The 15,054-nt window shown below is 38.4% G+C and overlaps 1 protein-coding gene across 2 annotated transcripts in view; it reads right to left on the reverse strand.

The window, feature by feature from the left end:
- CDT1 (chromatin licensing and DNA replication factor 1) overlaps positions 1-15,054 on the reverse strand; it is a 210,292-nt gene that overhangs the window by 160,595 nt on the left and 34,643 nt on the right. For both annotated transcript variants that reach the window (XM_044081703.1, XM_044081702.1), the window contains exon 5: positions 12,248-12,390. In XM_044081703.1, coding sequence (XP_043937638.1) covers positions 12,248-12,390 — 143 coding nt within the window. The remainder of the gene's footprint in view (positions 1-12,247; positions 12,391-15,054) is intronic.

Below are 15,054 nucleotides of genomic sequence, written 5' to 3' on the forward strand. Positions count from 1 at the left end.
GTTGTACACTGTTATAAAACTAAGGGAAAAATTATTCTCTTTGTTACTGAGAGATAGTTCAGAAGAAACAGGGGAACTTGATGTTAACATAAAATTGTCAGCTGTGGAATCATCCCTAATATGTCCTAAAGTGTTGCTAAGTAGTGGTCTGTAAACACCCTCCAATCTTTTAGTCATGACTTCTGTGATCAAGTCCTCCAATAGGTCAACTGGGTAATCTCGATTGCAAAACATATCAAAAAGGAATGAACATTCCTTTTTGAAAAGGTCCAAGGTGCTACACATTCTAGCTGCTCGGATCAGTTGACCCTTCACTATAGATCTTTTTTGTCTAAAAGGGTGTTGACTTGAAAAATGGAGAAGTGAATTACAATAAGTGGGCTTCCTATGTATAGATGAAATTAATGTGTTGTTCGTATCAGATTTTTCAAGGTAAACATCCAAATAATCTATAGAATCAGTAGAAAAATGAAAGGTGAACTTGAAGAAGGGTGTAGTGCCATTCATAAATTCAATGATGGCAGTTGCTTCCTGTTCAGATCCTTGGAAAAGGATGAATATATCATCCAGGTATCTCGTATAATAAATGACATGTCTAGCTACTTGAGGGTTGGAAAGAAGAAACTTTTTTTCCCAATAGGCCACTACTATATTTGCAACTGATGTCCCCTGAGTCTGTAGAAAATATTGATTTTCAAACAAAAAGAAGTTAGATGTAAGAATAATATCAATAAGTTCAGTGACAGTGTCTATTTCCATTTGGGGGGCTCCCAGTTCTTGCAGCAAAAGACCCACCCACTCTGATGCTTCCTGGTGAGGAATGGATGTGTATAAGTCCACGATATCAACTGTCAGAAAGTTGAATCTGTGGTCAATTTTAAGCTGGTTGATGTTAGCCAGAAAGGGTATCATTTTAAGATATTTACTAGAATACCGAAAATTACAGGTGTTTTAGGTAAAGAGATGTCAATAAAATGATAAACCTCATTACTGATTTTTCCTGCTAGAAATAGGTCCCTAAAGTAACCTCTATTTCTAGAAAAAGTGATGTTCATTTCATTGAGTGAGGAGGGTCTATAAGCTGGACTATTCAAGATTTTACTCATTCGTTCAGAATAGTCATCGTTGTTTAGTATAACTAACCCCCCACCCTTGTCAGGTTTAAGGACTCGTATGGGTATATTACCAAGCTCCCTAAGTAAATTGTACTGCTCTTTGGTGATGTTGAAATTAGGTTTCCTAACCAAGTGTTTAGCTTGAGTATCAAGGTGTCTAAGGTCAACCTCGCAGGCTTGTTCAAATAAGGCTAATGTAGGATGTAAAGGTGGATTATACACACTTGCCAATCTCAAGTTGTTTAGTTCACACTGCATGGGAAACGAAAAAAGTAGACCCAAATTAAGTTTTCTTGTAAAGTATTTTACATCAATTATGGTTTCTGTAAGATTAAAATGACAAGAGGGAACAAATGAGTTGCCTAAAGCTAGGAGATCTATCAATTCTTGCTCTATTTTAAAATCAGTAAAGTTATAAATCTTAAAGTCTCCTTTACTATTTTTCAAGATACAGTCACCACTTTTGACAGTTTGTTTACATTCGGCTTTTACATATGCCTGCTTTTTATTATATAGAAGATTACAGCAGCTCTTGTAGTGAACCTTTAGATATGTCATTGATTACTAAGTATTACACAGCACATGTGTGACGTTTATTGAGTTTTATGACGCTGTGTGAGTTTTATAATAAGTTTAACAGTTGTTCTGCAACAAAGTCAGAGTCATTGTGTTGAGATGATGCCTTTAGTTTATGTTGATGTGTGACATTTCTTTATCTGCGAAAAAAGTTGTTTATGGTTGGTTTAATTCAGGGTAGTAATGATTATGTCGCATGCGGGGCTATTTTGAATTTAGTATGTCTCTGCTTTTACTAAATTTTTTAATTCGGGATTGCTTGTAACCAACATTGTTGATGATATAACTAGGTATGTCTGCTTAGATTTTATTAATTTGTACAATATGTAGCAACTAAGAACACTAACCCCGTTGCAACACAAGCGGCACTTTTAAGAACGTTAGCAGCTTATAGGTTTTATTTTGAAAACTGTCAGATTAGGCTAAATCGGTGGAGTCACATTCGTTTAATCTTAGCAGCATGAGCACAAGCCGGCTCTTTTCGATAGTTTGTTTACATATCGCGCCGACGCGGCGTAAGCCGTTTTATTTCTTAACAGAGCAGCATAGTAGCAGACAAATTCCGGTTGTTTGTTATTCATAAATGATGCTTAATGCGGCAATAATGTGTAATCATGTTTGTTTCTTATTATTTTTTTTTATATAAGTAAGTGTTTATCTGTTGAAGTACATGATTACATCTCCTGTTCTGTTCTTGTACCAAAATATTTAGAAGCAAATATACAGACGCTTAGTGCGTTGGTTAAATCTAGCACAAAACAGACAGCAAGGCACATTATGATCTGGGCCTAGGCAAGGAATACAGTACAAATGAAAACTGTTGAGGCATTTGCTTCCCACAAGTAATGCAATTATTAACTTTTCCTGACATCGGTAAGCAGCAAGAAAAAAAAGTTTCCCCAATGGGGTACTTAGCTTTAGTTTGAAGACTTCGGTTCTGAAACTAGAATACGAAAATTTCAGAAGTCGGCCGACCGGCACTTGCTGCACAGTGCCCGAAGCAGATCGCAAGAAAAACTGAATAAAATTGCGTCGGCAGCATCTTTTATACCCCCGACGACCTGACATGGAAGAAACCGCAACTGACAGGACCCAAGACTTTGTTATTCAGGCCAACTGAGGGCAACCTGCCAGCAGATTGCTCAAAATGTAATCACTGCAACAGTGAATACATTCGAACATCTAAGGTTTCTCCAGTAAAATCCAGCCTGCTCTTGCCTATTCTGTATACCTAACTGCAGTCATCCCTAATCCTAATCTTTCTGCATTCCTGCATGGATTTAGTTCTTAGCATACTTTGCTACTTCATGAATATTCTGTATGGCTTTACTCTCCTTAAGGATCTGCATCCAAAATCCCAGTCTCTTCCCATATTGTGATCTCTGCCATTTCATCATCCCTTTCTACTTGCACTGTGTATAGGAGTAACTGTATAGCAGAGTAATCCAAAGCAGGTAATCCCAAACTACCTTGCTTTACTGAAAGGATGAACTGATTCCACTTTAGTCTTGCCCCCCCCCCCCCCCGATTAAAATCTTCCCAACTCATTCACAATTTCTCCTCTGGTTGAGAATATACCCATGTAAAAAACTAAATGGACTACACATTTTCATTACTTCTATCTTACTAGTCATATCCATAAAAAAACAGAGCTCTCAGGTGTGTGCATCTTTAAGTCTCTTTCCACATATCCTTAACTACCATAACAATCCTTTAATCCATAGCCCTAAGTGCCATTTTAATCATGCCAGATACTGGTATTGCTGAACCAGTCTGCCAGGTTGGTACATAGTTCACACCCATTGTCTAATATCTTCAGTAATTTTGTATCCCAAAAAGACTTAATGTCTCAATGTTCCACAACACTAGTGTCCTTTTCTGATGCAAAAAAGGAACCCAGCATTTGATTACTATACCAATTATACCCTTGAATGAATCCCTTATTTTCTTTGGAAATTCTAAAAACTTGAGTACAGCCCTGCCTGGTTCCTCTGTGCAACTTGAGGATGTCCAACCCCTTACTTTAAATTGAAGTGAGATCGGAGGTGAAAATTAACCTCATTGCTTCAGGGAATGCAAATAATTCCACTGACCTACTCGAAATCTCCACGGGCATTGCCAAATGCTTTCCCCGCATCAGTACTCACCAATAGTAGTAGTTCCCATCATGCTTCTCCATGGATCATTGTATTAATTGTCAAATGTCTGCCTCCCTTCCACAAAACCACATTGATCCATATTTTGGCTTCAACATTTTAGCCATTATACATGCTTTACATTCAGTCTAGAATTGATACACATATATAAAAACTGGATCTTTACCATCTTTAGGTATTACAGCCACCAAAGCCTCCTCCAGAAGTTGGTGCTTCTTTCCAAACATTAAAAACCTTCCAAAGCTTTCACTTTCTTCCCAACCAACTTTGACGAGAATACCATCTATTCCTGGAGAACTTCTGGTAGATTATACATTTTTTATTGCATCTCCTGCTGTCTTACTAATGAAGACTCAACTACCTCTGCAGCACATTTAATTCTTGCATAAACATTTCCATTTGTACTTTGATTTCAGCATTTGTCTGCTTTATAAAATTTCATACATTTCCAAAATATATACTTCTAACCTCTACATCTCTGGATACTTTCCTTGCTACAGGCTCCCCAAGCCTGGCAACAAGCTTTTCTACTCTGGCCTGAGCAGAAAAGCAGCTTTTTTTAATAAAAGCTTAGCATAACAGCAATCTTTAACTCATGCACACATTATCTAGACGGTCCCTTATTCTCCAACACTTTGCAGTTGCTCCTCTTGTTAAAGGAATTTCCCCCTGTTCAATATTTAACATTTGTCTCTACAAGCAGCTCTAAACCTTTTCCACCATGCTTTTAACTCATTTTATCCCACTCCCTAGCTATATTTCCTGCAGAAATTTCCATCTTCCCTAACCACTCTTGAATAATTTCTACTACCCATTCCTTAAATACCTCTGTTTAATATGTAGGTGGGGAAAATTCTCATTTCATACTGGCGCAGGATCTGAAATGGGCATTTAACTCTCCCTTTCAAAATGCACACGTTCCTTGATGTCTGTTTAGCTCAGTTTTTATGCCTTGGATAATGTAAATGCTCTCCAAAGCTCCTACTACTGAACACATCTTCCATACCAAATATTTTCATAAATTCCTCAAATCTGCACTAAAACATTCCCTTCTAGGTCAAGAAATCTGCACTAAAACTTTCCCTTCAAGGTCATCCAGATGCATCCTCACTGTTGCAAATTCCAGGCACCATCTACAAGCAATATTCCTGCTGAAAGCCGGCTTCTCCCAGTTTTAAAAACACAACTGTAGCAGTTTGTTTGAATACATACCAACGCAATTCTATACTCTTGCCAGTAGCCCTTAGTAGTACAACCTCCCTATCACTATTGAGGCTCCTCTAGCAATACATAGAAGTACTAGTCTCCAATGAACAATCCTGAAATCACTTATCAAATTCACATGTTCTGTTCATAACAGTCTCCTGGAGCATACCTATTTGCACTCTGCATTTTTTTAAATTTCACTATTCTTGTAAATACCTGTGAAACCATTAATGTTCAAACATATGAGAAGCATTAGGATACAATCATCCCCACCCATCATGTAAAACAGCTGGTTTAACCCATTAAATCCGAGCAATGCCTCCAGGTGCATCTGCAGTTAACTCCTACTGATGCCTCTAGGTCAAAAATATTGCTTACTCATATCTGCATCAATTCCAGAAACCATGTACAAGGTTAAAACATTTCATGTTAAAGCTTGCACAATACTAAAATGAACTGCATTAATTTGCTCTGTCTAGTGCAGGTATTAACCATTATATTTAGAGAGATATACATTTTTCTAAATATCTCAACCAAGTAATACAGAACTTCGCTGCATATGAAAACTCTCAGCCAGATAAAAGCTTTAACTTGAGTGGTTGCTGAGATATTGCAAGTTTACAAAATATTACAGTTACTGTGTTTACTGTGACTTCAGTTTAAGACCTAAACTAAGACTACCACTATAAAACAGTTTGCACTTAAGAGTTTGCCATTTATACTTTTCATATTCCCTCTGGTTCCAGACATACGAATTTGAAATGTGAGGACATAATTCGATTCTGTCAAAAGGCAGAGGCTCCACCCACTGACATTACATTGCAAACTTCAATAGCTCCATTTAAGTGAACGGGTCAAAATATCTAGTTTTAGCTTGTTGCATTCCTACAGCAATGGCTGGCAGGTTGAGTTTTTATACAGTTAGTCATATCCATGACACTTGCATATTACAAGGTTTTAATGAAAACCACAGAATATCCACATATTAACTTAATGTTTAATCTTAATAAGAATTGTCCCAGATTGACAGCTACAGTCTCAAGCTTACCTATAATAAAGGCTACCTACAGCAAGTGTGATGTTTTTACGTATTGCTCTCCCAGTTGTAGAAGACTAATGCGTTCTGAAACATTTTAGCCATTGTAAGAAAATTGGTTTTCGTTGTCCTATCAGACCATCCCCATAGAAGTGTAGGAATCCGATATTTTACTTCGGCTACAAGCCTCTCGTACTGCACTGAATATTTGCTAAAAGCACTGAATGTAATGAAGAGTTAACTTGCTTCTACCCAGGCTTGTTAAAAAGTCAGGGGCCTTAATCCAGTTATTCCCCTACACAAAAAGCATATCAATTTTACTTTTACCACCTCAACATATATTGCAGCCCATTATCTTAAACTTGCTTTTGGCCAAGCTCTCTCCCCTGTTCAGTTTTAAGAAATGTAAAACACTGCAATGGAGAGTAAAAAGGGCACCTATTTTAGGTATGTCCAACAATAACTGAAAATGATTTATTCATGTTGTAAACTAAAGTAAAATCATGTGCGTTTTAAACAATGTCTCCTAATTGCAAGGGCATAAATTTACCAAAGGTGAATTTAGGTTGGTGTTTTTTGGATGAAGTAGGGCATAATCTTTATAGTCCCCTACAAATTTAAAAGTAAAAACAATCTAGTAATGTCCAGGTTTTCTTGTTCCACATATTATAAAGCATTAATCATACTTTGTGAAATCTCACATTTCTAGGTTGCAGGTTCTTAATGTTCCATCTCCGCTCCAGTTTCTGGTTTCCAAAGTACTCTTGGTTCTACTCAACTCCTGTGGTTCTGTCTCAAAAGCATTTTCCATTGGAAGATTGGAAAGGTTTCACTAGCACAGTCTCTGAAGTAGAGTCCTTCTGTTGGGCAGCTCACATTTTGGACAAAAAAATCTTGAAATGTTCTGCAGCAAAATGACTTTGAACCTCCAGGAAAAAAAATATACAGCAGCTCGAGTCTCACACCTGCCTCTCTATATTCCCGGATTGCTGGAATAAAATTTACTCTGCCTGGTGTATAGTGAGTAATGCTTTTCTACAGACACTGTCTCCAACTTTTACTAGTTTGTCTGCCAGTTTTGTCAGAATCAACTTTCTGCTGCAAGACTACATCTTTGCTAGGAAGTCTTGTCTGCTTCCTTATGCCCAGGTTGGAGCATAGTGTGCCCTATCAACGCCTGCTGTGGACTACCAATTCAGTCACTTATTTGTCCTTTCATAAAGCAGTCCATTTCTACCTTCTCTGGTAGAGCAGAAGAGAAGGTTTTCCCTACATGTTCTTTTTAAACCTCTCTTCCAGACTCAACCAGCCTTTTCATTTCAACCTCTGATTTTTGTAGTTTAAATCCCCCTCATATGAATCAGTTTCAGGCTTCTTCCAGAGTTATTGGGGTTAATATACTCCCGTCTTGTTTAATCTCAGAGCATTACTAAAATCATGTCTTGCACCAAAGCTGAAGCTTGAACTACTTTTTGCAGATCAGACGCAGAATTCCTGCTAGTGTCAGATTTTCTAAAATGCTTCTTTGCTGGCATCCAGGCAGTGCACTTACTAGCCAGTAACTGAAATTTACTCAAAACATTCACTAGCTTAGATTTGAGTTTTCACATTGGGATTAAACCAAGCTGTAAAATCAGTGAGCAGCCATCTTGAAGTACCCTAGGATTACAAATATTTTATTCCGATTCACAGAGGACACCGCTTACCTGGGTTTATCCCTTACTGGTTCAGAATCTCAGGCAAGGAACTATACCAGCATTAGTCCAAACTCCCGCTTTCAACTACTGCATTACAGAACCTCTCATACTATAGTCTTCAAATATATAACCAAACACAGGGATTTTAACTGTCAAACACCATAACCAAATATGCACAGCACTTGGCTTTATAAATGCAAGCTCTGTTTGCCAATAAGCTGCCTGTATTGGTACAGGCACTCTCCTCCACTCAATACACCACCAGTGTGTTTCACAGTCTCAAAGTCTTTCCCACACCAAGAAAATCTGACCGTAAAAGATCAGTTTCAAGGAATACTGCAAAATTAGCACCCTAGTACACTCAAGCATCTAATGTTAGACATCTCCTGGGTCATTCAGCAAAAGCACTTCTGTTCCACTAACTTGCTCAACTCCAGCATTAAAGAACCTACATGTTAATAAGCTCTTTAGGTAGAAGCACTGTATAAACCAGAGAAAATAAAAAGTCCCAACAAACAAATTGGATCTTGCTTGTAGAATGAGTGTGCGCAAATAGCTCAGGCATAAAAGCAAAACTTGAAAAGCCAGGTACAAACTGAATTGTCTCCTACTCCACAAATGGGATTCAATCACTTAACTACACGAATGAACCTCAGAGATGTGCGGAGCAGATTTCAAAAGCAGACACCTATATTACAGGTTAAGTTCAGACTTCGAGTTAGTTTTCACCTTACCTTGCAATTTCCTCTGCACAAGTCCTAAATGCACTCTCCTAAAACAAAAATTCTAGCTCTATGGATTTGGGCAGCATATTAGGCTCTCCTAGTCATTAGAAAACAGCATCCACAGATGACCTCAAATCGGTTCAACTGCTCCACCACATAAGTACCCAAGGCATAAGTGACCATAGTACCACTACACAAACTGGCCTCATCATAGACCCTGGAAACTGTACACCAGTTAGCATCAAGTACAGTTTGGTAAATTGGCAGCCAATACCTCAACCTGAACCAAGTCTGCTACTGATACTACCTCTGCCTCACCTGACTAATGTTCTGTCAATTACTATGCCTCTTGCCTCCATTACACAATACTATGCCTTTGTACAGCTGATATTAGAAGACGTTTCAATTCCTTTGCAAACTATACCCAGAAACAATGTCATAGCGGTCTCTCCATGTACATAGAGCTGTACAAGGATACATTTTCTTCTTATTGTTCAATCTTTAGTTGCTTAAAATCCATCATGTCATCTATTCTTATTAATCCATTAGCCTTTAACTATAGCTGCTGCCCAAACTTTTAGTTTACTGTTTTTGTCCAATGTACAGTACTGTTACTGTATGTTCAATGTGGAACTTCTCTCCCCAGGCTGCCACTGAAGACTGTGTCCCATTGGACTTTCCCAGTAAATAGATGTAAAACAAATAAGTTTGGGAAAGAAGGCCCTGCACCAAATCCAAGGCAAGTAAAGCACTAGATAATGGTTTATATGTAGATGGTGCATATCTGATCTGGCTAAACACTTTATATCCCCCATCTGTAGGCATGATTGAAACCACAAAATATTTATCCAGACTACTTTAGGGTTACCAACTGGCAGAGACAGAACCTATAGTCAGGACTGGACATACACTCTCCCAGTGGCACACAAGGCATCATTTTTAGGCACACACCTCATTGGGATATTCACTATGACCAAGCTAACATTAAGGGTGCCTGGCCAACAAAGCTTGTGGGTGCTCTTAGAGACAAAACAGGTAGGAACTTGCCAAACTTCCACCAATGAACAGACAAAGCAATTCCTGTGGAAATGGGAAAAAAATATCGCAGCAACCTCCAAGTAGATAAGTCGATTACAATAATCCAAACCAGTAGTCAAGTGAGCTTTCGTCTTGTAACCCAAGACAACTTCAGAACAAATTAAAATACATCAATACCATACTTAAATGGTCCCTGGTGAATTAAAGGGGTCAATTAAGAGACGAATAGTCCTTGAAAGGGCAAAAGTTAAAAATGCTTTTAAATTCAGAACCATCTTAATGACATACAAGAACACTTCCAGATATTTAAACGTGCAATCCAATATTACAGAACTATGATTAACATTTTATATATTAAATGACTTATTAAATCTTTGATTAAAAACTTCTAAAGCTTTAAAGACTTGTACTTACTGGCATACATGCCTCATTTCCAGGGGGTGGGTGGAATTTAGTCTAAACTGCCACATTAACTCTTCCCTCAAGTATGATCTTCCAATTCCCTCCCCTCAAGTCACTTCCTACAATTTCTAAAATCCCAAAGTGAAAAGTTTTACGTAGTATATTCCCCAGTGGCTATTATAGGGAATTGTTCTCATCTTCAAGTCAAATAACAGAGGTTTTCATATATTCTCCTACGGAGAGCCTTCAGTTTTGCCTACATTGAACTGTTGACAGTTCTGACAAACTGCCACATACACCAACCCCTTAGATCCACAAAAGCCCCTTTTCAGTGCAACTTTCCTCCTAGGGGACCCTATTTCTATGTACTCAACACTCAAAATGTCAGACAGTAGGCACATGATCCACAGTTCCTGGTCCCTCTTGGTAGAGCACTTGAATGAACAGGGTGATCCAATAAAAAATTTAAATTATAATTACTTTTAAACACAAACAGGTTCTTTACCTATAAAATCCATAAGGTCATCTGTACTCATGACCCAATTCCTTCTCACTGTTTAATTTCCTTACTCTGCTCACCAAATGTTAAAAGCAATGCTCGACTAATTTTTGTCCCCGTTCTGGAACTCAGGGCTCCCTATAGGTTCAGTTGTTCCTATTAAAGGTTTAAATCTTTCCCCATTCTTTATAACTTCCTCACATATGGGGTATAGCATGTGTCGGGTAGCCTATCTATAAAGGGGTTTTCCCAAGGTAGCCATTTCCCCTCTTACAAATCTCTTGACTTGAACACATTCTGGCAAGCCTCACCATCTGCCCTTTTACAATATTTCTGTGTAATCTGGGTGACTTATATTCCAAATAGTCATTCGAGAAAGTTGCTTCCTGTATACTGTGAAACCTTTTGTCCCTGTCCAAAGCAACAGTTACATCCAAATAGTTAATGGACTCCTTACCAAGAGTACTAGTAAATTTAAAAATCATTATATACTCAGTTAATATCAAAAATTCCATAACTTGCCCATCTTTCTTCCACAAAATAAAAAGAACCAGGAAGCAGAGGTAGGTCCACCATTTATCTGGGAATTAAAAATGTTTTCCCATCTGTACATTACTAAGTTTGCAAAAAGGGGGGCACAACTAATACCCATAGCACCCCTTTAGTCGGTTTAAAAAATTCACCCTAAAAATGTGAATTTTTTTTAAATAATGTCCATGAGGACCATAACGTAACATAGGTTATTCAAGTCCCAATACCACAATTCACTGTAAGCAACCAAATTGAGAACTAGCAGAGTTAAATGATTTATTCAATCCACAAAAAGTAATGCACGATTAACGCTAAAATCATTGGCGTTTTCGTAGAAAAACTTCAGACACTTGAATGCCTTAAGCTTGTTTAGGGAGCTAAAACGATGAAACAGAAAAACATTGGACGAACAATTAAAGCACCAATGAAGAAAACGTGAACCATTTGTTAAATAAAACTGTTAAATTCCCCAAATGCCAATAGATCTAACTTTTATAAAAAAAACTATATTCATACTTAAAAATGTATATATGCAATAAATAATGAAGTCTTTAACATAAGAAAATACAATTTGCATAAACTATAATGCTTCATCAATTGTGTGCTGCCCTCTACTGATATTTACAGTTTGGCAGCTTTTAGTTTTAAAACAGGCAGAATGGAAAGCAAATCATTTAGCCCTGGCTGTTGAGTAGCTTCCAACACTATTTGCCAATAAAGCTCACGATATTTTAAGTAGGATCCGTATCAAGCAATATGGGAGCTTGCATTTTTTTGAAAAGAGTTTACTCCTTTAAAATACTGCATTTATTAAAACCATTTATTCAAACACTATGCTCATGTAGCAGGCTAGGTACACTTGCAGTCAGTGTGATCGGTTACATGCACATTTCTGTAATGCGTTAGTGGTGAACAGGAGTCAGCAGCCTTAAGCAGCACAATCGTGCATTAAATAACATGCTGAGCTATAACAGAAGCTGAACAAGGACAGCAGAGTAAGCCGAAGGCTTACGGCAAATAAGGAATCACCATTTCAAAGTAAAAGCAGGGTCACTTAAGTCAACAGAAGTGAAGGTGGAAGTCAAGCATATGAAGTTGCTTAGAAAGAGGGAAGTGGTAATGTATGATAGGAGAGAGAAGCAAACCATCAAGACATATGAGCAAAGACGTGTTTGGGCTGGTACCACGGAACACTTAATTTTTCAGCAACATTCAAACATCCTTAAAACCTCCGTTCTTAGTGCTACAACGGTGCATGCAACTCACCATCTACTACAGGCTCCACAGTGAGCTGGTAGCTGGACTTCTTCATACCATCTATGAATGTTGGGATATTTTTTTCTTGCCGGAACCTGTATGCTGTAGAATACACAGTCTTGATCTGTCCTACGTTGCGCTCCTCAAACTGTCTAGAAATTAAAATAGAAATGGTTGCTAAAAATTCCACAATATAAAAAAAATCACTTCCTACATCAGTACTGCAAAACTGACTGTTCATGCAACCATGTTTAAAACAAATTCAGGAGGCTCAGGAAAATGCTAAACACCTCAAATTACATTCAAGTAAGAGAATATTTGTAGGCCTATTTCAAAACGAACAGCACAGAAATCAGTTTGGATAGGTCTACGAGACCATTTAGTATTGTTATTAGTGTAACATGCTACACAAAGTTAAAGGTATCAGTATTGCTGGAGATGGGCGACTGGAGAATGAACGGATACAAAATCCTGTGACGTTGAGGGCACTGAAACTGAACAGCCCAAAATTGGGCTTTTGGTACATGTAGTGTTGGGTACAGCAGAAGACCTCAGTTACTGTGTCAAACGAGCCTTGGCCCTAGTAAATGCACTGAAAGCAGCAAAAGCTGACCCAAATAACCATAGTTAATGATACCAGCTAATACAGCACAGGAAAGCACAATGAATACACAGCGGCACTCAAAAGAATTGCTGCTTATTAAAACCAAGCAGACTGCTCTTGATTGAGTTGTGCTACTTAGCCTGAGTTAACATTAGTAACTTGATTACACTAGAGGCAGGTGTATGCTCAGAACCTCAAATAGAAACTTCATTACGAGAGAGTTCCCAAAGCTGTGCAAGCACGATAGAGTAAAAGCATTAGACAAGTCTTTACTTGGTAGCTGTAATCCTGATAATCTGCTCAGAGTAACAAAGCAAACAGATGGAAGAAAAACTAGAGAAAGCTTGATAGCAATTCATAGCCTTATTGGGCTGCTAAATTGTCATACGATACAAAAATTTGAAGAGGCAGAACAGCGGCATCAATTTAGCAACATGAACAGAAAGCGAGAGAATAAAACTGTGCAGGAAGTACTCAAACAAGGGAAAGACTTGAGATACTTTAATGCCACAACTCTAACAGTAAACAGAATGATCTGTACAAGATGGGTAAAGCGTGCCAGTATAACATGTAGAAAACTGGACAGGTAAACAGGATATGGCAACAAATCAGGTCTGCAGAAGACATGAGATGGGGGGGGGGGGTTAATAAAAATTGACAAGTTAGCTCAGACTTAAGGCACTCAAATAGCTACAGTATATGGATTGCCAGATGCAAGCAAAATATGGGGTTACACTGTTCAAAAATTTTAAAAGAAACTGGCAGAACAAGGACCTAGTTTGTATCAGCATTATAGCTGTTTTTACTGGTACCATCAGCATTCCATACAAAGATCTCACAAAAAGTTGTATGGGGTCAAAGTCTTCACACATCAAGCACCACAAATCAGGTGTGGAAACTATGCATTTCTCCGATTAATTACTTCAGCCAGTTTTAAACAAATGCATTCTGTACACTTCAAAATGCAGTCAAATCCAAAGAGCAAGTAGAAGGGAAAAACTAAACTCCTGAAGAATTTAAGTGCCCAGAGAATGGAAGTTCCTCCAGCCAAACACCCCTACCCAATTTTTCACAGCCTGAAAATATCTGGAGATTAGGCAGCTGTGGCCAGACTACAGAGCACCAAAACGGTAGTGTCAAACCTTGCAGCTTGACAGTTTAATGCCAAGGAAGTGGGGGATCTGGTCATCCCTATCAACAGGAGCAACTGTTAAGACCAACTGCCAAGACTAAGTGATTCTCATGTTAGAGAGGTTATTTCTAGAGATCACCATGGAGGATGGTAGGTAGGACATTACCACATTCTAATGGTGAACGGGAGAACTGCTATGTGGTGAATGGGAGAACCACCTCATCAGCAAACTCCTATCCATTAGCTGCATAAATTATCTGAACTTGTCATTTGGAGGGAATTTGCAACTTTCTATTGGTTGGTTGAGCAATCACAGCTTCCTTGTGGTGGATTTTACACACTTGGCATTTTGGAAAAAATAGTTTTAGGAGTGATTACTCAGAGGGTCTTCAATAAGCCTCATGTGGAATATTAAGGGAGAAGTGAATGTAGGATTATGGGCCAATACCACACTAAATATGGTGGGGACTGGAAGCTTCCAGGAATATCCTTTAATTGACGTGAAGGGCTCTGACAGCAGTACAAAGGTGTCTGTACATGAGTTGAAAATAACTCAGCAGCCCTTGCATTTGGAGGAGCCAATGCCTGCTCAAGCATTTCCCATCCAACAGAAACCAGTGGGGCTGACAGATGAAACATATCAAGAGTACCACTAATGCAAAGTGTGTAAAACAGGTGGGGCTTGGGAAGCAGTAATCTATAAAGGGGAAACAAGCACCCAGTCTAAATTCTGAAAAGAATGCAAGCAATCAATTTGTTTAACACTGAGTGGCTGTGTGTCTGCACATGTGGGATGGCATGCTACAAATGGTCCACGGTTACTTGACTACACTTGAGAAACAAAAGGCCTCAATTATAGCTGCTCCCTCCCAAACAGTACATACGCTGTGGTCTTACTGTCCTCAGATAAGGCTGTCTTTCACTTTGGTATTTCAGGATACTATCATAAGAAAAGGAATTTGAGGTCTTATGTAACTGTCCAAAGCATGACCTGTACATCACCAGATCTGCCCTACCATAACAGTGCAACATGCTCCAAAAGCTTGTCATCAGTCAAGATCACTTAAATGAACCTGGGAT

The sequence above is a fragment of the Protopterus annectens genome, chromosome 8.part1 (genome assembly GCF_019279795.1).
Source record: "Protopterus annectens isolate FY-2018-M chromosome 8.part1, PAN1.0, whole genome shotgun sequence".
Classification (NCBI taxonomy): domain Eukaryota; kingdom Metazoa; phylum Chordata; order Ceratodontiformes; family Protopteridae; genus Protopterus; species Protopterus annectens.